Below are 24087 nucleotides of genomic sequence, written 5' to 3' on the forward strand. Positions count from 1 at the left end.
AAAAAAATTAGTCATGACTTATTTTGAAGGAAAGTCAAGGTATAACAGTCAAGAAGTCAAGCTCAATTATACAACCCCAATTGTCCACTAATTTACCTGTGGGAGTTGATGTGTACAAATCTCCCTGCATGACACAACAAGAGTTATTTTATTTTTGTAAATTTTCCCTACAAAAGCACCCCAGTTTGGCTGGCCAAGTTGGAAGCTTCTGTGGTGACAGCCCATGTGTGACAAATTTCTTTTGTTGTGAAAGAGTACACATTTCCAAGTGCCTTCTCTCCCACAGGTGTCTGAAGTAAACAATCCCTAGCATTTACCCCAGACAGGCAGAAAACAACTGCTGCTGTGTTCGGGTGGCTAAGGGGGAGAAGTGCACCCAGCCTCATCCTTGCCAGGGAATCACAATCAAGCAGCTGTGGTTGTAGAACACATCTGGTTCAGTTCTCTAGTCTTCCAATTGTGGGCAGCAGACATCTGGTGAGGGGAAGGCTTCTTTAGCCCCGCATTGATCTGAGGAGAGCCATCTAAATGATTTAAATCAGTGTCACTAGAGAATTGTTTTAAAAGAGGTGAATAGAACAGGGTCCTATCATGAGCTTTTAGATTTAGAGCAAGAGGGACTTTAATGATCAAGTAAGCTATTCCCCTCATTTGACAAATAGAGAAATTGAGGACCAGAAAAGTCCAGTAACTTGCTTCATCCCAGTAGTAGATACAGAATAGGAATACATACAATTTGTCATAAAGTCTGAGGCCAAAAGAGCTTAATTCATAGAATCTTGGATTTCATTATTATTCCCTTCCTGACCTTGAACACATCAACCACACAACATTATTCTTACCACCTCTGAAATGTTGGCCTCCCTAATACCAAGTGGGAAATGGTCAGTGACCCACTTTCCACAGACTGTGTGAGAAATAAGAAAATAAATCTATCATGAAGATCTACTAAGATTTAAAAAACATTTTAGATGCAATGCTGTACTGCTTTCTCCAGCTCTAGAATTATGATCCTATAGGGGAAAGAAAAAAATAGCAAAGTGGCACCTGTCTTGCAAAAATCTTAAGAAGAATCAGCAAATTTCTATAGAAAACACACACACACACACACACACACACACACACACACAGAGGAGATTTTTTTTTGCATTTTGCACTTCAGGGGTAATTCAAAGATGATACAGATAACAATACCAATTACTGGAATTTCAGAATATTAAATTTTGATTGATCTTAACTCCCTTCAAATATTGTTAATTCTTTGTGGGAGAGGAGGGGTAAGAGTGGCATTTATCTAGTTTAACAGTAGTCTTCAATAAAAATCTAGTATATAACCACAAAAATTTGTTTAAAATTTAACACATAGTTACATCAAAACAAACAAATGTTGCTATGGAGACAACTACCTAAATAAAGGCTCACAGAGATCCAAAACATGACGTCACCCAGGCCTGCCTGGAACCATAGTAACCTGCCAGGATAAACAGAAATATTTTGATTTTTTTTTTTCTATCAAGTAATGTCAGAGAATTAGCAATTTTATGGCAGTACTTAAGACAATTTCCTTGTAGAGTTCCCTACTCTTATGCTCCTAAAATAAGAGCAAAGGTATTTTTATCAGGGCTATTATTATTACCACATCAACTGTATCCAACAAGTGGAGCATGTGTAGGGCATATCTTCTGTATCAAATTCCCCCGAGCAGTTGCTGACCCCAATAAACCAAGAAATTTATGTTCCCAAAGCAACATGTGGGAATGCTAGTCAAACAGAGATTGAACACAATTGTTCTTGGATATTTTGTTCTTCAAAATGTGTAAACACACACACACACACACACACACACACACACACACACACACACTTCTCAAATCTGCCAAAGCCCAACTTTACTGTTGTGGGATGACCAAAGGACATTCCCTGCTATTTAGATTTTGTTCCATTGAATTGTGTTTGCACTATGTTGAGACAAAGAGACCACAGACAGATTCACAGAGAGACAGAAACAGGGACAGAGAGTCAGAGACACAGAGAGAGGGGGAGGGTGCATGGAGGTGCTTCCATTACTTAAAATTGATCTTTGCCTCTGTTTGTTCCAATGGGTCCTTCCTCTGAGTCACATTGTAGACAGCATAACAAAGGAAACCTGGTAGGGTCTAAAAAGAGGAACTGAGAGGATTTCTATTTATCAGCACACATACACCCTGTCCCCACACTGCTTCAATGTGGAAGGAAAGGTTCAGGAAGACAAAGAAGAGATAAGACAAAAAAGAGAAATGTAGGAGAGAAGAGGAAAAAATAGGAGGGATGATGAAGAATAATAGCAATATATCCCAGAATTGGTCTGATCTCAAAATAATAGCTAGCATTTGTATCGCATTTAGTTGGCAAAGCGCTCCACATACACTGTCTCATTTGAGCCTCACAATAATTGTGGGAAGCAGAGGTATTATTGTCTTTCCATTTTATAGATGAGGAAATTGAGGGAGAGATGAAGTGACTTACCTCAGGTCTTGCTGGTAGTAAATATCTGAGTTCGGATTTGAATTCTGGTTTTCCTTAACTCCAAATCCAGGATTCTATCTTAACTATATTACATTGTGGGGAAGAGAATTGAAGGTGCTAAATAACAACTCTAGTGCAATAATTGCAGGCATTGTAGTGCTGTGTCAAGAATCAGGAAAACCTGAGTTCAAATGTAGCCTTAGACACTTGTTAACTTCATAACTATGGGCAAGTCACGTTACCTTATTCTCCCTCAGTTTCCTCCCTATTAAATGAGGCTAATAATAGCCCCAACCTCCCAGGTTGTTGTGAGGATCAAATTAAATAAAATATCTGTAAAGCCTTTTGTAAACCCTACAGTCCTATATAAATGCTAGTACTTTATTTTGCTCTTTTGTACCACCTATAATTTAAACTCTATACATATCATTCCTCCAAAGCACCTCTGAATAGATGCTTATAGACCATTTGAAAAAGCTAATGGTTACAGTTATAAACAACTAAGCATCATTCCCTTTGACATATTGGGTCGCTAAGACACACAGAGTTCAAATAACCTATTCTGAATTGAGCCAGGCTTTGAGGACCAGAATTAGAAGTAGGACTGTACTCTTTTCCTGGTACTTAGCCTATCATATTATCTTACTCCAAATGCTGAAAGTGACCTACTATCCCGCCATCAGCAGTAAGTCTTAAGGAGTTTTAGGCAGAGCTTTTGACCAACATCATAGATATTATAGAAAGAAGGGGCTTGAGAGTCCAATCGCCTCTCTTCCCTGAATTTTATAGATGATTAGGGGGAATCTTAGAATTCACTCAGAACAAGTGTCTCTTTTCCAGAAGAGAAAAGTCAGCTCCAGGATGGTGAAATGATTTACCTAAAAATCAGCTGGGAAGCAAGTAGCAAAACCAGCATTTGAACTCAGATTTTCTAATTCCAAATATTCTTTTCATGACACTGAATTGCATGTATGTATTAGATGATGACCTTTCTCCTGGTATCCCTTTTTTCTCTTTATAAAATGGAGACATGTTTTTAAAGTTAGCAACCACCTCCCTGGAATGGTTGTTGAATGACCTGATTAATTATTCTCTACAAAGCATGGGAGAAATATGAAAAATTACAAATAATTACATGGAAATATAGAAGATATTGAGGTTTAAAAGAAGGGGGGTGGAAAGCAAACATGAACTACATTTTTTTTTTGGGTCTGAGAGCGTTTACAAAGGAAGAATAAACTTTAAACTCCATATTATATATACAGTCAGTTCTTGCTTAATCTAAGTGGGTCCTTCTGCAGACTGCTCCTTCTCCTTGTGGGGTTCTTTGGGGCCCCAACCCCTCTAAGGCTCTATGCCCCTGCAGCCAAAGTGGCTCTGGACTTTTGGCAGGAACTGTACCCTGGCTAACATGGGATCCAGCTACTTGTCTGTTAGCTGAGGGGTTGAATTTGCAAAATTCAAAATAATGTGAAGCTAGAACTGCAAATAAAATTATATGTATATACATATATATAACTATACATTCACATATTTATATATGTGTATACACACCTATGCATATACATATCTCCCTTATTATACCTCATTATTTAATCTTGGCTTTCTAGATCATTTTATAAATGACAATAAAATAATCAATTATTAAAGAAAGTAAATATAGTCAAAATATTTAGTTCTTATCTTACCAAGGTACTATAAATTGTGGCTTGTTGAAAATGCCAGGTGTCAGAATCAAAGAATTTTAGATCTGAAAGAGACCTAAGATACCGTATCTCATCGTCCCTATATTGGCAGAGACCTAGAAGACACTTGGTTTGCCTGTGGTTATATAAATGCTAAATAATGGCAGACCTTATACTAAAGCCACTAGTAGTGTTTCTATTACACTACAATTATCTCCATGCTCCCCCTACCCCAAATACAATCTTCATATACTTGAACGAGGATTAACAGGATTCTAGGATCCAAGATCTAGAATTGTAAGGGATGTCACAGGCTCTCTTGTCCAGCTCTCTCAATTTATAGATCTAGAAATTATGGCCCAAGGAGATTAGGTAATTTAATTGTCCAGCTCACATGGATATTAAGAAAAAAAAAAAGCCAGGTTTTGAAGCCTCAGCTCTTTCCTAAGCATGTTTTTTTAAAAAGGATTCAAATCATGGTAAAAACTCTAAACTTCCAAGCTCTCCAGGTTTAGTACACATGGTCAATAAACACAGTGTCTTGCACATGATGAGCACTTAAATATCCGTGGAACTGAACTGATTTGAGCTTCTAGTAACATCCCTTTGGAGGATGAGGATGTTTTGAATATATTTGCTTCCTCCCTAAACTGCATAAGTTAAATATAGCTCCCTTAGTTTGGGCAGCAGAGAACGTGCCCACATTGGACAGTAGTGAAGCAGTATATATACATGACAAAGCCACAACTCTGCTGACTATGCACTTGTACTGATTTCGTCTGTGAACAATGAGTATTTGGGAAGTTAGTTCATAAGAGTTCTAGTTTTTCTCAAGTTTGACAGAGAACGTGCCCACATTGGACAGTAGTGAAGCAGTATATATACATGACAAAGCCACAACTCTGCTGACTATGCACTTGTACTGATTTCGTCTGTGAACAATGAGTATTTGGGAAGTTAGTCCATAAGAGTTCTAGTTTTTCTCAAGTTTGACTGACCCAAGTTGGAAGTTGTTTACAATAATTAACCTAAAATCATACCCAGGAACACATTTACTACAACTTTTGTCCTGCCCTGTCTTATAAGAGTCTGTTTAGTTTCTGTTTTTCCTTCCTGATTTATTTTTAAACCAATAGGAAGCAACAATGGATAGTCACTTAGACAGAAATACAATTCAGTCAATCATTTGGAGAAGTGTCCCGTCCCCCCCCCCCCCAAAGTACTTTTAGAATATGAGGAACATGCCTTGTTCTTCTAAAGAGTTTGACTGTTACCAAGGTGATGACTCAATCCTTCACAGCAAAGGATGCTGTGCTGAGAGGAAAAAAAAAATAGAAACATACTTAAACCTACACACAAATGAATGCACATATATACACCAATTCAAGAGGTATATATGTGTAAAAACTTTGATGATTTGAGATTTACAAAGTCCCACCTGAAAATGACAATTAATGTAATATGATATATAATAAGAAAAGCAATGTCTTTGGAGTCAGGAGACGTGAGTTCTAGAGCTAGTATTACCATTCATTTGCTAGTTCTGTGACCTGATTTATATCATTTTACAGCCTCAAAGGCCTCATCTGTAAAATAAGAAAATTGAGCTCAACCAAGGAGCAAACCATGGCCCATAGGCCAAGAACAGCCCACTGCTTGTTTTCATGTGGTTCATGAACTAAGAATGGTTTTTATTTGCATTTTATTATTCGATAAGTCAGTGCTTACCAAAGGCTAGAATAGACTATCTGTAAGGTTCTTTCCAGCTTTGACAATTTATAATTTTATACTGCCCTGGACTTCTTTAAGAAAATCATATTCCAAAAGAGACATTGGGATGTAAGGACTTGGACTTAAAGTGAGGAAGAAACAAATTATAATAGCTCAAATAATATTTTTCCACTTTCCATTTTTCTGTTTATATAAATTTCAGACAGCTAAAAATTACACAGATAACTTATTCATATGAAATTTTTATAGGAAACACATGATATTCATAAAGAAAATCTCTAGTTAATTTTTTTTAAAGGTTCACATCAAAACACCCCCTCAGGGGGAAAAGGCATAAAAGGAGTGGAAAAAGAAATAACTTAAATGACTACAGCCTGTGTTCTATCAAGGCTTTATTACAAGGAGTTGCTAGGTTTTGGAGGACAAGATAACTTAAAAAAAACCTATGTCAAGATGAGCTATGTTCTAATGTGCTTTCAGTGTATTTCGGCATACTGAAGGATGGCAAACATTACCAGGGTGTGAGGTGAGAGAAAGGGGAAATGAAAGGAGGGCTGAAATTGTTACATGTAACAATGGGTGAAAATCCCATCATTTCTGCTCATTCTGACTGCTCAAGGGAATCAAGTAAACTACTGGACGAATCGTGAGTAGTAATGGGAGTTGGGAGACCATCACAGAGATTATTGTAGTAGATATTGGAATATTCTAGGACTTTACAATTCAGAAGCCACATGATGGATAGGATCATGGATTTATTTCAATCAAGATCCAAGCAAAAAGTCTAGGAATTAGGAGACCAATAAGATGAGAAGAACAGCAGATCAAAAAGTCAAGGCAGATCTAAGTTCTGACTATGCCTCTTAAAAACAGAGAATTAGTGAACAGAATACACTTAACTGAGTACAGTCTTAACACACAGGAGGTTTGCCCTTTTTTGATATTTCCTGCCAAGGAAGAATGCAATTTTAGCATCTATTCCACTAAGTGGAATAGTCTTACTATTGATTTAGGAAAATTAACAGGCATTCTCATGTTGTGGCATCCTCATGTTTCTTTAATATGTTATTAGATATAGATATGTTTTTAGGTTAAGTTCTTAATTTTGTTAAGTTTTGTGTTAAGTTTTAAGGAGCTAATAAATAGAGGTGCTGGGTCTATAGTCAGGAAGATTCATTTTCCTGAGTTCAGATCTACCCTCAGACACCAGCAAATCATTTAACCCAATTTGTCTCAGTTTCCTCATCTGTAAAATTATGTAGAGAGGAAATGGCAAAGCATGTTAGTATCTCTGCCAAGAAAAACCCCTAATAGAGTCATGAAAAGTCAGACATGACTAAAAATGACAAATAAGAACAACTTAGGAGTTGGTTTTTATGGATCCCCACTGGTCAAAAAGACAAATTTATGGAACTCATAAGTTTTTTGTAATCTAGATTGTTAAGAAACAGGCTCTATGATGTGGGGTCTCCCACAATTTTTGAAAATAGGGTTCTGCATCTAATAAGTGCTCAATATTTGTTGAATAGAAAGGAAATACCAGGTAGTCAAAAGAAACAAAGTTAACTAGGAACTAATTAATTTAGGGAGGCATTGAAAAGAATACTGCCATTGGAGGCTGAGTTCAGATACTACCTCATACTTACTACCTAGATAAGTATGGGTATGTCCTTAAATTCTCTGGATCTCAGCTTCCTTAGCTGTAAAATGAGGGGGCTGGATCATATGGGCACCAAAGTCCCTTCCAACTCTTGACTTGTGATCATCAAATTTCACCCAATATGACTAGGTGTACCCTAGTCCAGGAGTGGGAATACAAAATTTAAAAAAATATATCATTTGAAGGACAATATAAAATTCTTATTCTCTCAATTATTAGCATTAAATACAGGATGAACTTGCTTTTCATGACTCACCATATACTTTGTATTTACTTATAAGTTCACTAGTATCTCCCAATAGAAAGTAAAGCCCTTATATTATAGATGTTATCAGGAACAATAAATCCTTATATTGTAGATGTTATCAGGAACAATCAGTCAATGACCACTTATTAAAAGCCAATACTAGAAGATTCAAAGAAAAAAGGAACAAAACCATACTTTTTCTCAAAGAGCTCATATTCTGTGTTGATTTGTCTTGCAAAATTCCTTTTATGAGGTACATATGCATTTATTTATTCAAATTTTAATTTATGGAATAAAATAAGTTTCCATAACATAGTAAAATATGAAAAGATGATTGCAAACAAAACTGCAGATTTATTATGTATAACTTGCTATTTCTTTTAACTATATAACAAAGTTATATTTTTATTGAAAGTAATGCAAAAACAAAGACAATCAATAAAATAAGTTTTTTTTAAAAGAATGTAAATTCTTCATGGACAGGAAAGAATGGTTTTATTATTTTTCTTTATTACCCCCTCCCCCCACCTCCTAGTCTTTACCACACACGTATTAGGCATTTGATGCTGATTGAATGATTGTGAAATAATTGGGGAAAAAAACCCTATCAAGAGAACAAGGAAAGCCATAAGAGACAAAACACTTGGGGAAACAAAAGTCAGTATGAATTCCCCCAACTCTGCAACATTCTTAAATATACAGAGATGGATTACAATGAAAATAAAACTTTACTTAAAAAATAAACTTTGGTGCTTGAAAAGAACCCATCTGCTGTTTTATTTAAGCTTAGCAGATAAGGAGAGCCAAAGAGAGGTGCTTGTGAAAAAATGGGACAGGACATTGACTCTACGTGTCAGCATGATGAAGCTTGGCTCCCAGATCAGATCTCATCATCAAGAACTGTTCATGCTGGTGTTGGGTTCCTTTTTTTTTCAGACTTGCTTCAACAACTGTTCTGGTCAACCCAGGGAATATTTATAATGGGGGATATCAGAAATGCTGGTTTTTGATGGTTTCTGATGGGTAAAAGTACATAATAGCAAATAAAGATTTAGAGGATATTTAGAGAACTGCTATAGCACAGAGGATAGAGACTTGGTCTTAAAGATAGAAAAAGATGAGTTCAAGTCCCAACTCCAGCATATATTGACATTTACACTCGATAAGTTAGTTAATCTAGCAATGATCTAGGACCTAGGCAACTCTTAAGAGTGTTAACTTTAAGATGCAAAGAAGGCAATCATCTATATTCATAGTTTTCTCACCTAGAAATTCCATATGTCAGTAAAATCACAAGCTTAGTCCTACTCACTTAAAAAATTATATTTAGGATTGCAAGACCTGCTTTCTCTTGTAATTATAAACCTCAGCAAGGGATTAGGAATTTTAGCCTTATCACACAAAAGCATTTGCATAAACATGTTCACTCTTTTTTTCTAAATCCTTCCTCCCCCACATTCTTATTCTTTCCAGTTCTTATACCAGGGGACACTATTTTGGAGCAAAAAAAAAAAAAAAAAAGCATGGCAGACAATACTCAAAACTGAATTTCTAGAGTCATAATCCTTCATTATCTCCTGACCCTAACATATCAGCCCTTCTTTTCTCTTTTCAATAACAATAAAAACAAATTCATCCAAGTATTCTAAAGACAGTCAAACTCCCTTAGCACTGTCCGTTTTCTCAGAAGATGTTACCACTGAACAAAATGAAGTACCTGCTTCCTGCTTAGATGATTAAAAGAAGAATTCCAAGAATTTCAATAGTTATCTAAAAGAGAAGGGCATCCACATATCTACTTATGAGGATATGGAAGGAAGGATGAGTTATGATCTATGGATAAGATGAAGTGCTTTAGATCATAGCAGTGTAAACTACTTTATACCCAAAGAAGGAGTTAGTGAGCAGGGCAGGGACTTACTTGATTTTGCTGAAGACGATGTCCACATCGGTGATTGTCACATTTTTCCCATCGATTACTTGGCAGTCCTTACAGAGTTTTGACCAGTTTTTTCCATGCATCTCTTTCCCCGTGGCTCTGGTGTCTCCGTGGATAGCAAATTTCCTAAAAGCCTCCTCCAGGGCACTGAGTTCTGGGGCGGTAGCCCCCTCATTGGTGCCCTCAGATTCCAGGGAGAGTCGTTTAGCTGATTTCTCCTTGGCAGGATCTCCAGGAGACTTGGGGGGAGTCTTGTTGGCAGCTTTGCCAGACTTGGCTTTGTCAGCCATTTTACTGGAGAAAAGAGAAAGAGAGAAGTTACTGTTGCATCCTTCCCATATGGAAGTGCCTGAGGGCCACTTTCTTGATTAGCCTGCTCACAGGATGTAGGGAGGTCTTATACATGCTATGGCAGGTAATGCAGGATGTGGAACAAACAAAAGAAGACTCAGACTTCTTAGGGAGCGTCACCTCCATGGGCCACCAGATTGTCTCCTTTGCTCTGAGTCTTTCTCTGGAAGAGAAAAGTAGGAGCAGCATTGTGAAAGACTTGAGTCCCAGACATTTAATAGCTATATGACTCTGAGCAAGTCATTTACTCTCACTTTCGTCATCTGTTAAATGGGGATAACATTAGCACTTATCTTGCAAGACAGCGGTGAGAATCAAATGAGGTAATAATTGTAACACTTAGCTCAGTGCCCAACACATAGTAAGGTGTAAATCAGTTTTAATTTTAGTTATTAACAATTATTAGTCATAGATTTAACCAAGGAAACAATAAACAGAATCATAGGAATACAACTGGAAGTGGGAATTCACCCCACACACGTTATAGATGAGGAAATCCAGAGTTCTATTTTTTTGTCTTCTCTAGAGGAAATGTAGTATATTTAAAAGGCTATAAGGGGAGATACCCTTTTCCTGCCTCATCCCAGGCATCAACATCTTTTTTCTAGTATAGGCCCATGTACCAAAGCAGACTGGGACTTATTCTGTTACTTACCATCTTAGAGAGGTACCTGGGGTCTCAAGAAATTAAATGGGTTCACATCCCCAATATGTATCAGAGGTAAGATTTGACCCCTGCTCTTCCTGAGTCAGGAATCTGGCCCTCTATTCCCTTGCCTTTCGATTTTTCTTAAGCCTCTCTTTGCCTGAGAACTTCTCTGTTAACTTACTTGGCTACCCAATCTGAACAATCAGAACAGTTCAAGTGACTTACAGATTTGGCTGAGTTTGCATTTGCCAAATCTCTCACATTTGTTTCAAATGATTTAAACAAATATTCTGCATCCCTTAGTTTGTTCCCAGCCCAAATTGCCAGGGTTCCAAGCCTACCCAAGATCTTGGGTGCTTAAGTCAAGGTATCTACTATGTGATATAGTAGATAGAGTATTGATTGGGCAAAGGATCATTTATGGCCCTACCAGTTAAGCAGCCTTGGAAGAGAAAAACAACAAAAACATTTAATCTTTTTGAGCCTTACTTTACTCATCTGTATAATGAGGTGAAAATAGTTAGGATCTATATTGTACAGTTGCTATATGGATCAAATGAGATAATATTGTCAAGAATTTTACAATTCGAAAGTGCTACATAAATGTAAGCTATTGTGATTCAAGTGAACATGAATATATCTGCAGATATCTCTCAGAGTTATTTTGAAAATAATATTAAATATTAAAGGCATATTGACATAATCAAATATGTCAGTGTACTTTTATATTTAATATTATTTAAGAATGATGAATGGCCCAGCAGTCATTTAGATTTTAATCTGTGTAAGTGTGGGAGTAGGGTGGGGAAGATTCAGAGATAACAGAAATAAAAACTCTTGGAAACAAAGACATTGCCACAAAGATAAGTATTTGAGGTTCTCAGTTGAAGTATATGTCAGATGGATTTAAGTGGAGAGTTTGAAAATTATGGTGATTTAAAGAAACCAGATATGAAAATGATCACATGTATGGGGAAAATAACCAGACAAAAAGTCTATCATTGTTGAATCGGCAGAGCTTTAACTAGGCTAGAACAATGAGACTTTGTTCTAGCACACTATTTTAGAGGGGCTTGACTACCAAATGACATGCTCCCTCCTTCTCTATGGCCCAACCTAGACTCTTTTCACTCCTCCTTCGAAAATCTGTCCTACCAAGAGGTGTCTCAGGGACTCCCCCTCCTCCTTTCCTATTCAACTAAATTGTTCCAGTCACCAATATTGCCAGTTATGGTTCTAAATAGTAGGCTCTTTTGACCACAAAGGTATTTCTGGCTTTCCTTTGGAGCACTCCTGAATCCTCAGATCATTATATGGTACAGAAAAATATATCATTATCCCTACCATCTTTAGGCATACAGTCAAAACAAAGAACAGAACTATTTTCTTATCTTGATGTCTACCATCGAGTTCCTCATAACTAAGGAAAACTCAGTTATAGAGCAGAAAACTTGAATTTTGACATTAATTCAGACTGAGCAGCAGGGACTAGCTTGCCTTCACAACTAAGAGGCTTTTTATGGATTACTCAACTGACTGCCAACCACAAAGTGAGTCTTCCTTGTCCTGGGATGAGAAATTTGGGAATGTTCCCAATCAAAAACATCTGGCTCCAAACTCACAATTTTACAGTTGCTTTGTTGAGGAAAAAATGATCTGATATGATTAACTTGCTAATATATTACTGAGAAATAAATAGCATGAAAATAAACTAGAGGAAGTTAGAAAGAAGCACCCTAAGTCTTATTTTAAATCAATGCAAAAACTTATTTGGGGTTGTCTGTGCCAAGTTAAAGCTCACTTCACTTTCCAATATAACCGCTTACTGATTGTTCACCTCAAGAACTGGAAACTCCTGATACTTTGAATATCAAAAGAAAATGAGCACACATTATGTTAACAGTGAAAAGATGAGACAATCAACAAGCATTTTTAAACACCTTTTGTGTTGCGTGTTCTTTTCTATTAGGTGTTGAAGATACAAAGGGAAAAAAACCAAGACTCCCTGTCAACAGCTTACATTTTATTAAGAAAATAAGAATATATTCCACAGAAAAATAAAGTGATGTCAGTGGGAGCTACTAATTGGAGTAATGAGAAAAGGCTTTCTGAAGGAAGTAGTACTTGAACTGAGTCTTAAGCCTAGGGTTCTAAGATGTGAAGGTGAGGAAGGTGAGAATTCCAGGTATTATCCCCTGACTTAAAAGTTAAGAGACCTGGATTCAAGTACCAGCTCTGACAACTACTGTATGACTGTGACAAAGTCACTCAACTCTATATCTCCATTGCTTTAGTTGCAAAACATGCCTACAGGGGACAATACCATTTACATTGCCTGAATTGAAGAGAAGTGCTTTCTTAGTATGAAGCACTTGTTTCTTGGAGGTTATGATAACTTGGAAAGAACATCTCAGAATTCTCTCCAAGCTTGTTAGAATGTCTCCCTTACAAAGTTGTTGGGAAGGAAGGACTTTGTAAATCTGAATTCATTAAAGAAATAAATGGGAACTATCATGTAAATGTCAATTATTTAATCAATTATTGAGACAGCTAGATGGGGCAGCAGCATTTGAAATCAGAAAGATGTCTCAGACACTAACTGTGGTACCTTGGGCAAGATTTTTAAGCTGCCTGCCTCGGTTTCCTCATCTGTAAAACAGGGATAATAATACCTCCCTCACATGATTTTTGAAAGGAACAAATATATGTGAAGTGCTTTGCAAATCTTAAAGCACTATGTAAATGCTATTATTATTAATCCCTTAATATTGATTCTTGCATGCTGACAATCCTTTGCTTGCTGTCTATAAGGTTAGATTACTTTTTGTTAAAAAAGAGTGAGCAAATTCTTATGACACCATCACCAGATTTTACAAAGATCATTTCTGTCCCCTTTCCTACCGAAAACAGTAGGCAATATACAGGTTTCTCAGGAAGCAAATTGCTACTTGTTCTCTGGACTAGGTTATTTTCTGAGGCTAACTCTGGCCTCAATATTCTAGAAATAAGGCCAGGATTAAGCCAAATAGGAAAGCAAGATAATTAACTTGTATTTCCATAACATGTTAAAATTTACTAATTAAATACCTTTATGTGTAAGCACATGTACATGTGTACAAACATACATGCAACATTATACATATAGGTATATATGTGTGTATCTATAATTTTATCCTCATAATCATCCTGTCAAAATAGATACTACCACCACCTAATAGCTGAAAACTAAGAGTTAGGAATAGGGTTAAGTGACTTGCCCAGGAGGCAGGATCTGAACCCATCTTCTTCTAGATCCGTTGCTCTTCCCACTGTACTATGCAGCTTCCATGGATGCAATAAAGTTTGTCTGTCCATTTTCACCAATGATTAAATGTTTTCAAGCTAAACTGTCCATGGATAAGTGCTATTAATATCTCCTTTGGAATTCTAGAGACTCTTAAATGTGAAAAATCAAAAGTAAACAAGATTTGTATGTTCCTTTCCCCTTGCTGACTAACAAGCTAAAGGGAAGAAATCAATCAATCCTTGTCTGGAGTCAGTAGTTGGCCATTTCCCTTCCATGGGCTGTGTCTTTATCATGACCATTATCTCTAAAAGCAATATGGGCAAGTAGAAAAGAAACTGGGTCAGGTATCAGAGCCCTAGAATCTCTTTCCAGTTTTATCACTGACACTCCTCTTTATCTGAAATAGGAGCTTCTAATAATGCTTACCTTTTGTTTACCCTAAAGTTACTTACTACTGGGCTTCTTTTGCCATCCAAAAAGGGAAAGGGTGGTTGGGAAGGACCAAGCACTACTACACATTCATTACTTCTACTGGTTAGAACACAACATCCTATATACCTTATTGGCCCTTGAAGACATCTGTATGACATACAACACAGTGAGATTGATCCCAGAATCATTGATTTTTAGAGTCAAATATTCATAACAGAATATTAGGCCTGAAAGGGAGCTTAGAGAGATTAGCTAATCTTGCTCTTGCATTTTACAAATCAAAACTGATACCTAAAAGGGAACAAGCATTTGTTAAGCACCTACTGTATTCTAGGTATGGTGCCAAGTGCTTTACAATTATTTTATTTGATTCTCACACAATCAATCTGTCTGGAGTAGGCGCTATTATTTTCATTTTACATTTGAGGAAACTGAGACAGACAGAAGTTCTTACCACACAGCTAGAAAGTGTCAGTGCTTGAATTTGAACTCAGATTTCCTTCCTGACTCCAAAGGCCATTGTTCTATCCACTACACCACTGAACTGCTTAGACACTGTCAAGTGATTTTTCTAAAGTCACACAGGTAAATAATGGCAAAAAACACCGTCAAATTGTTTAATTTGCACTATTTAGGACAGCAAGAAAGAAAGGAGCATATTTTAGAAATATGTCTCTAAAAATGATTCAAATAAAAGGACTTAAGTTGATCAGGAAATTCTCTTATGTGGACCAACTACTTCTCTAATGACATGGATAAATGAGGTATTGCACAACTAACACTTCCTAGAATAACTCTCATTCTTTCAAGGATTTGTAGATATAATACATAGGATTACAAAGCAGGACGGGACCTCAGAAGTGATCTAGTCCAACTGTCAGCTAAAGTAGGGATGTCAAACTCAAATAGAAATGGAGCTTTTAAAGTGCATTAGGCTCTCTGAAGGTTGTATATTAACTTAGTTTTAAAATGTAATATTATTTATAGGAGGCAGCTAAGTGATGCAGTGGATAGAATGCCCAGCCTGAAGTTGGGCAGACTCATCTTCCTGAGTTCAAATCTGGTCTCAAACACTTATTTAGCTGTATCACCCTGAGCAAATCAGTTACCCCTATTGCCTCAGTTTCCTCATCTATAAAATGAATTGCAGAAGAAAATGGTAAAGCAGTCTAATATCTTTGCTAAGAAAACCCCAAATGGGGTCACAAGAGTTAGGCATAACTGAATAACAATATTATCTATATTTTGTTCTATTTTAATTTATTTTGTTAAATATTTCTTAGTACTTTTAATCTGGATAAGGCCTCACACAGGGGCACCCAATGCCTTTCTAACATTCCAGAGACATGCAGCAACTACTTGGAGATCTGATCTCAGTGGCAGAGAACTCATTATCTGTGAAGGCAGCCCTTTCCATTTTTAGACAGCTTGCTAGGAAATTGTTCTGTAAATTAAACTGCAAGTTGCCTCTCTGTAGCTTCCACCCAGTCCTCCAAACTCTACCCTCTGGGGTTATGCAGAACTGGTCCAGTCCTCCTGTCACATTAATACTCTTCAAATAGATGAAGCTTCCAGTCATACTCCTCCTCCTCCTCCTCTTTTCTCCAGTCTCTACAAGCCAAGAGCTCTTACAACACACTATGGTACATTCAGAGAAAACCTTGGTATCTTGTTAGTTCTATGGAGGCCAATGACCCTTTTCTTGAAAAACTAACGTAACAAAATAGTTCCAATGTCTTAGGTGTTAACATTATACTTAGATATAAGCAAGTTTTATATGAGTGAGTAGTTTTATTGGATGACAAATATAGCTAATAAGTATTTTCTAAATTAATTTCTTATTTACACTGGTTAATATATTGAGAGGTGGCCATGTTTAATGGTTAGAGAACTGGTCTTCAAGAATGACTTTGGACAAGTCATTTAAGTTGCAAAGGAATGGTCAAACTCTTTTGGTAGAGGGAATTCCTCTCTGAAAATCCCAATCCCAATCCCAATCCAATCATGTTCCAAAAAAAATCTGTTATTTAACTGCTTTTTAAATGTTTCTTTAGTTGCACATTACCAAAATTTTTGATGTTTTTTGCTCCAATTTTAATGAGGTCTAAATTTGACCCAGAACCCACGCATTGAGCATGTTCTCCAGTATCCGTGGGACCTTGCCAGCTGCAGAAGGAGCTCCTGGCCAGCTATCCATCCATTTCTCACTCCCTTGCTGCCTCCCTCAGAAACATATGAGATAGGCAGCTTCTTCCCTTGTCATGTCTCTAAGGCAGCGAGAACAGGCACAGGAAAACAGGGAAGAACCAAAAGGCTGCCAGCATGGATAACAGGACTGTCATCTTATTTCCTACTTGCATTTCTCTCCCATTTTGCTTTTCAACCAGGAGGAGGAAGAAAACAAATCACTTTTTCCAAAAAGATCCTATAGTCCCAGGGAACTGCTTAAAGGAAGGAGAAACAAGAGCTATCAGGCCACTAACTGCATAAAGGCCCTTTACCTTCCTCTGCACTCTCCAGTGTTTGTATACTGCATTCCCAGGAGACCTAGTTCCACGCTGGTCTCAAACATCATTTAAAGGGAAAAGGGTCAAGTGTGGGTGGGAGTGAGAGTGAGAGCCAGATCAAATTTCATTCAGGTTAGCAATAAACGCTGCCGCCTGGAAAATCCCAGGGCAGACCACTCCATCTCTCTCCTCAAAACTGTCTTTTTCCCCAAATATTTTCATTGTTTTTAAGAAGATGAAGAGAAGACTCTCATTTTGGATTCTTTCGAAGTCAAGCTGAGTGATTAAAGACAAATAAAGCTCCAAAAAGCTCTTGAGGCTAATTTTCTGTGAAGGACCCAAACCCAGACCCAGGTCCCCATGACAAACACTGGGTCTCTTTCTGGACACCAGCCCATTTCACTTAGGCAGATTCAATTTGTATTTCTTAACTGTTTTCTTAGGACTGGCAGAACTCTGTCCTAAATTCTGGGGAAGATACAAATATAAATAAAATCTATTCTTTGCCAGCTTGCAATCTGGTGGGGCTATAACAACAACAATAACAACCATAACAAAAACAAATCTCAGAGAAATCCATGGAAATAGGTCATATTTGGAGAAAAGGGTTGCAAAGTAGTTATGAATGCAAAACTCCAATATGAAACTTTGCTGCAAAACTCCAACAAGGTAGGCATACTTAGGGTCCTTTAAAAAGGGAGGACTCAGATAGACATCTGAGTTTTTAATTTTTTATGATCTTTTTAATGAACTTTTTATGACCATTTTTAATATGACCATCATAACTATATATATTTTGGATGCCATATAATTCCATTCTTCAAGGCCTACATATACTTTTTTTTGTGATAGATAAGGCAGTAACTTATGGAAAAAGCAAATTTCGTACTTTGGCTAGGTTCCACCAAAGTCATGTCTCCCTTTCCCCTGAGAGATCTGATGGGAATTTCCAAGTTTTTCAGCCTTCTACAATATTCAGTCACCAGCTTTGTCTATTTGTAAGCTATTGTATCTATTTATTATTAACTGCAAGGCAATATAAACAGAAGCCACGGGTACTCTTCAGGAAGGCCATTCTCACACTTCTGAAAATTCAGAGGAATGTAATTTCTCACATTATCTATCATGAGAGTAGCTGCACGACAAGGAGAGACATGAAATCTGGCCTTCAGGGGCACACCCGCTTTGTTCACTTGGGACATTCTCACCAAAGAAAAAAGGCAAAGAATTCAGTCTCGGGCTGTTACATAGCAATCTGGAGCCCAGTAAAGGAACCAGTTAATCATATTCCATCATGGTCACACTCTTTTCATTTTCTGCCTGTAGTTTAGATTTCTTGGCATTGTGTTTTGCCAGGCTTTAGGCTATGAGCTCTTCAGAAAAGGGTTCTTCTGTCTTTTATACAATCAGCAGCCTGAATGAAGTAGTTGGTACACTGTATTCTACAGCAAAGTGTGTGTGTGTGGGGGGGGGAAAGTGCCCTGATGGGTTTACTTATCTCTCTCCTCAATTCTGACCTGATTACACCCCATCAACAGTGCCTATGGGCATTGAGAGGGAAAAAAGATAGAAAAGGGGAAGGTGAGATTATAGGAAATAGTAGGAAAAGAAGAACAAAGGGGTAGAGAAAAACACAGGAGGGGAGAGGAAGAAAAAAAAGCAAGATGGAAGTGGATGCAAGAGGGGTACGTAAGAATGCTTGCATTCAAAGGAACAAATGGAAATTGGGAAATACACCCACATACATATATATACACATACATATACATGAACCCACATATATACATACTATATATATACTATATGTAATATATGACATTATATATACTATATAATATAAAATATTACACATATACTATTTCATTTATGCTATATGATATACTACATTTAATATTTATGCTCTATGTAATATATGCATAAATACATAGCATCATATATAACATAGTATATATGTGTATACATATATATATATATAAAATAATAATATAAACATACATATGCATATTACCACAATCCATTCCCCAAAAGATAATGATCAAAGGATATGAACATCAACTGGGGAATATATAAACAAATTGCAGTATGAAAATGTAATAATATTATTAAATTACAAAAAACCAATGAATAGAATGAGCATAGAGAAGCATGTAAAGACATACAATCTGATAAAGGGAAAGTTAAGCAGAAGTAACACTCTGGAGGCCTTTCATAAGATTCCTCCTGACATCACGAGGATGACAATGGAAAACCTGGGCTGTTCTCTACCTGCAATCCCCTGATGCATGATCAGTATACCATCCCTCTCTATCATACATTTACTAAATTCCTCATTGGTTTACTTTGCAGTCTGCTTACACTCACCCTTACTATGCGTCTCTCTTTTGCATTCCTCTGTGTGATGGTCATTTGCAAAGCACAGAGTAAGCCCTTAAAATGCTTGTTGGGTTAATTAGGAAAGAAGAGATCCTCCTTAACCATATGACTACTTACTCTACCTACTTATAAAGCCAACTTTAGCCTCCAAAGACCTTACAAGAGGAAGGCAGTTGAGCAGCCAATAAATATTTATTAAGCATCTACTGGGTGACAGATATTGTAGTAATCTTTGAAAATATCTTATCTTTAAGCAAGAATAGCATGGCATACATTCTAACCTCTAAGAGATCAGATACAATATGATACAATAAAAATAGGACCTTCATCATGGCACACACTCTAACCTCTAAGAGATCAGATACAATATGATACAATAAAAATAGGACCTTCACCACATCTGATTTACCTATTGTGCTGTGCAATGAAAACTGGCCTAGGATATAGGAGACATAATTTCTAGCCTGGTTCCATCACAACTTTCTATGCAACCTTGAACCTTATTTTCTCTGGGCCTCAGTTTCTCCACATACAAAATGAGATAGTTGGATCAAATGATCTATGAGTTTCTTTTCAATTTAAACTCTCTGATTCAATATTTTGAAGGGTGATTAGAGATATATTTGTACAAGTAAAGAGTTTCTACATTAGACTACAATTCCCCTAACCCCATCTTAACCTCATATTATCTGTAGGACTTACTTAAAGTTAAAGTAGGTATTAAAATGCGGTAAGCTATATGAAGGTAATGGAATACTATTGTTCTATAGGAAATGATAAGCAGCCTGATTTCAGAAAAGCCTGGGAAGATGTACATGAATTGATGCTGAGTTAAGTGACTAAAACCAAGAGAACATTGTAGTAACAAGATTATGTGATGACCAAATTTGATGGACTTGGCTCTTTTCAACAATGTTGATTTTCAATAAATTGATTCAAGGCAATTCCAATATAATTGGGATGGAAAATGCCATTTGCATCCAAAGAGAGAACTATGGAGATGGAAGATGGATTGAAGCACAGTATTTTTACCTTTTGTGTTTGTTTTTTCTTCATTTTGGTTTGATTTTTCTTGTAAACAAGACAAATATGGAAATTTATTTAAAAGAATTGCACATATTTAATCTATATTAGATAGCTTGCTGTCTAGGGGAGGGGAAAGAGAGAGAAAGAAAAATTTAGAACACAAAGTTTTACAGAAATGATGAATGTTGAAAACTATTTTTACATGTATTTGGAAAACTATTGAAAAAAATGAGATAAGCTTTGGATCTGAGTGATCTACTGGTTGTCAATTGTGTTTTATAGGTATAGAAAACCTCTCCCCCCCAAAAAAAATTTTTTTTAAATAGAAAAATGTTCCCCTAATTAAAAAAGTTATTTGGCTAATACTTTTCACAAGGCACATATAGTATTCAACACAAAAGACTCCAGTACTCCCCACACACTTACAAATAAAACCAATTAAAGCTTCTCATGTACATTAACTCTTTTCTCAAAAAGTCCAGCAATCCAACCGGTTCTGAAATCACCTAATTAAAATGTCATTTAGCTGCCTTCTCTCCATAAAACTATTAGTGAATACTCTTTGGGTCCAATCTTCCAACCAACTCTGAATTCATTTAACTGTTTTATCATCTACTCCATATTGCTTCATAATAATCAAATACCATTATCAAGTCACTCAATCTCTTTGGACCTCAGTTTCATCCTATAGAAAGTAATGCAGTGGCCCTTAATGAAATGAAATCTCTTCTTTTTGCCAGTCTCAAGGCAACCAGTGGTGTAATGGCTAGAGCACTTGGCTAGTATTCAGAAAGACCTATGTTCAAATCTAGCCTCAGATACTAATTTTATGGCCATAAGTCATTTAACTTCTCTCTGCCTCAGTTTCATAGGCTATAAATGAAATAATATTTGTAAAAATCACATAGTATAGTACTGGTACATAGTAGGAGCTTTATAAATGTTTATTTCTAGAATCTTCAGCTAAAAATCAATGACTCTTAGATTATTCTCCAATGTATAAAAAGGCAAAAGTTAAAAATAAAATTTTCAAAAGAATAACTGTAAAGTACAAAGAATCATATACAACCATGGTTAAAATAATAAGATAAATAAAACGTTTCTCTTTGCAAATTATAAAAATGCCAAAATGGGAGCAGATTTGGAGAGAAGGTAGAAATATATACTGTTGGTGAAATGGTGACTTGTTCCAACCAGTTTGGATAATAAATAGGAAACATGTAAGACAAGTGCCTAACCTGTTCACTTGATCCAATGATCTGAAATTTGTCTTTGTATCTATACTATCTAGCGTCTAGTGCAAAGGGATAAATGCTCCCTGTATTGAACTGAATAGAATGTCTTACGTAGGCCAAAAACTGAAAGAAAGGCCTTACATGTGCCAAACAAAATATTAATTAAAGAACAGGAAATAAAATAGATACCCAATGATTGGGGAATGGCTGAGTAAACTGTGTTTGGAAATATAATGAAATATTATTATAGAGTAAAAATTATGAAAATGAAAAATTCAGGTATCTATGGAGAGATATGCACAGCCTGATAAAGGGTGAAATAAACAGAACTAGAAGAATATATATATATATATATATATATACAAAAACTATGACTAAATAAATGAAAAGATGAAAGAAAGATGAATCAATAATGAAAACTAACAACGATCCCAAGATACTAAATGAACCTCTTTCTTCTGGAGGACTACAAAGGCAGAATGGTACATATATTGTGAAATACCTTCAATGTCTCAAAGTTGTATTTACTTGTTTTTCTTTGTTACAAAGGAGGTTTTAAAAAATAGGTAGGGAACATAACCAGAAATGATAGTGATATAAAAACAGAAGGCATCAAAGACATATTTTTAAAGAACTCCAAGTCATGAAAGATTTAACCAAAATACGAAAATCCAGGTATGTTATGACTTCATCATTACTTAGCGAAACCAGTAGGAAATGAGATTATTGTAACAAGACCTTCTTTATGGACTCCTATTGGGTCTTTTTATTCCCTAAGTGTTCATAAATCAATGAATCATAAATTCATTAGAGAGAATCAGTTTCTTGTCCTTGCTTCTGTGAATTGTACAGGTCTCTTTAGCTTCTACATTGGTTGATGATTATTTCCCTCTAGGGTCTTATGATCTCTTTAAACAGCTTTTACTTTATCTTTTTTGTTGAAATTATTGTTTTTCTGTCTTGAGAGCCTTCCCCTCCCCATCCTCAAGCCAAATGTAAGTTCCTTGAGAGCAAGAACTATTTCTTTTCCATTCTCAATGCTCAGTACAATATCTAGTATATAGAAATAATAAATGCGTGTTCTCTCATTCACTCATTTATTTCCCCCCCCTCTCCCATCATCATCTATATTTTATCCTTTTGCTATGTAGCTTCTGGCAATCTTGTCTCTATTCACTTTCCTTTAAGAAACCTTTTTTTTTTTTTAAATCTTCATCATGGACTTCTTCTCTGGAACTTTCTCTTTATAGTTTAAAAACTTACATATCCTATCCTATGCTTAGCACACTGCCTTGTACAAAGTAGGTGCTTAATAAATGTTTTTTGATTGATCTTGTTTTTTTATCATCATCTCAAAGAAACCTGGATTCCTTCTGAAAACACTGAAACTTTTGACTATTCATTATACTACTGGGTGCTCATTTTTCTCTCCCTGCTGCCCCCCAACCCCCCTTACCATTCTCACACTGCATCAGGAGAAAGAAAAGACATAGTTCTTACTGATTAGAGACTTCCCCATTTGCTACCAGTAATCACTTCTCCTTTGAAATTTACTCCATTCAGTTATATTACTTAGTCCCTAAACCACTTAGATTAACTTCTTTTTCTCTAAGCAATTTTCACTCCTTTCCAAAGGAATTCAATGCTCAGTTTTATTCTTTACCCCAATTCCTTTCTTGATTCTTAAGAGCTTCACCATACAAGCTCTTGGCCTCCCAGTGCATGTCTCCTCAACTCCTTAACAATCTGCTTGGCAGTTTGCCTTTCCAGACTCATCCCTCCCATTCACATGTTCTACATTCCAGACAAACTGACCTTCTTATTACTCCCCCACCCTTTTCATTCCATCCCTAAAATACCTACCCCTACTTCAGATACTTCTCTCTTTTTACTGAAGGCACAAAGCTACCAAGCTTAGAGTCACTTTTGATTCTTTCCTTTTGATAAACTTTCTCCCTCCTATCACATCCAAGTTTTTGTCAAGTCTTGTCTATCCTATCCCTATATCTCCCACAAAGCTTCAGTTAATCAGAATGCTAGAATATGAAATATTCTGGTTGATTGCTTTTTCTAGGAAATAGGGCTGGAGCATCCTTTTTACTTCCTATTTTTATTGTTGTTGTTGAAAACATTTCTAAAATATACCGATGTGCTTTTCTTCCTCAATAAATACAATACAATACAATAAAGATGGTTGCATCTCTCTTCCCCATTCAGAAACTTTCAGTACTCTAACTATTCTAAACTTGCCCATGGTTGTAGATGTAGGTTATTGGGCTGAAAGTGTTTTGGCCCCAGGATGTCCCCTGGAAGCTGTTTTTTTGGAACAAATCCCAGATAGAAATTTATATTCTTGTCATCTATTTCTTTCTTTGACAAATGGAACACCTACAAAATTCTGGTTGATTGACATCACTGAAGATTTATTTGTGACCCAACAAAGGATTGCGACACACTTACT

At 36.3% G+C, this 24087-nt stretch overlaps 1 protein-coding gene across 1 annotated transcript in view; it reads right to left on the reverse strand.

Annotated features, from left to right (window-relative positions):
- TPPP (tubulin polymerization promoting protein) overlaps positions 1 to 24087 on the reverse strand; it is a 129979-nt gene that overhangs the window by 82717 nt on the left and 23175 nt on the right. Inside the window, exon 2 of the mRNA XM_051969783.1 lies at positions 9750 to 10061. Within this exon, the coding sequence (XP_051825743.1) occupies positions 9750 to 10057 (308 nt within the window). The 5' untranslated portion in view covers positions 10058 to 10061. The remainder of the gene's footprint in view (positions 1 to 9749; positions 10062 to 24087) is intronic.

The sequence above is a fragment of the Antechinus flavipes genome, chromosome 1 (assembly GCF_016432865.1).
Source record: "Antechinus flavipes isolate AdamAnt ecotype Samford, QLD, Australia chromosome 1, AdamAnt_v2, whole genome shotgun sequence".
Lineage (NCBI taxonomy): Eukaryota > Metazoa > Chordata > Mammalia > Dasyuromorphia > Dasyuridae > Antechinus > Antechinus flavipes.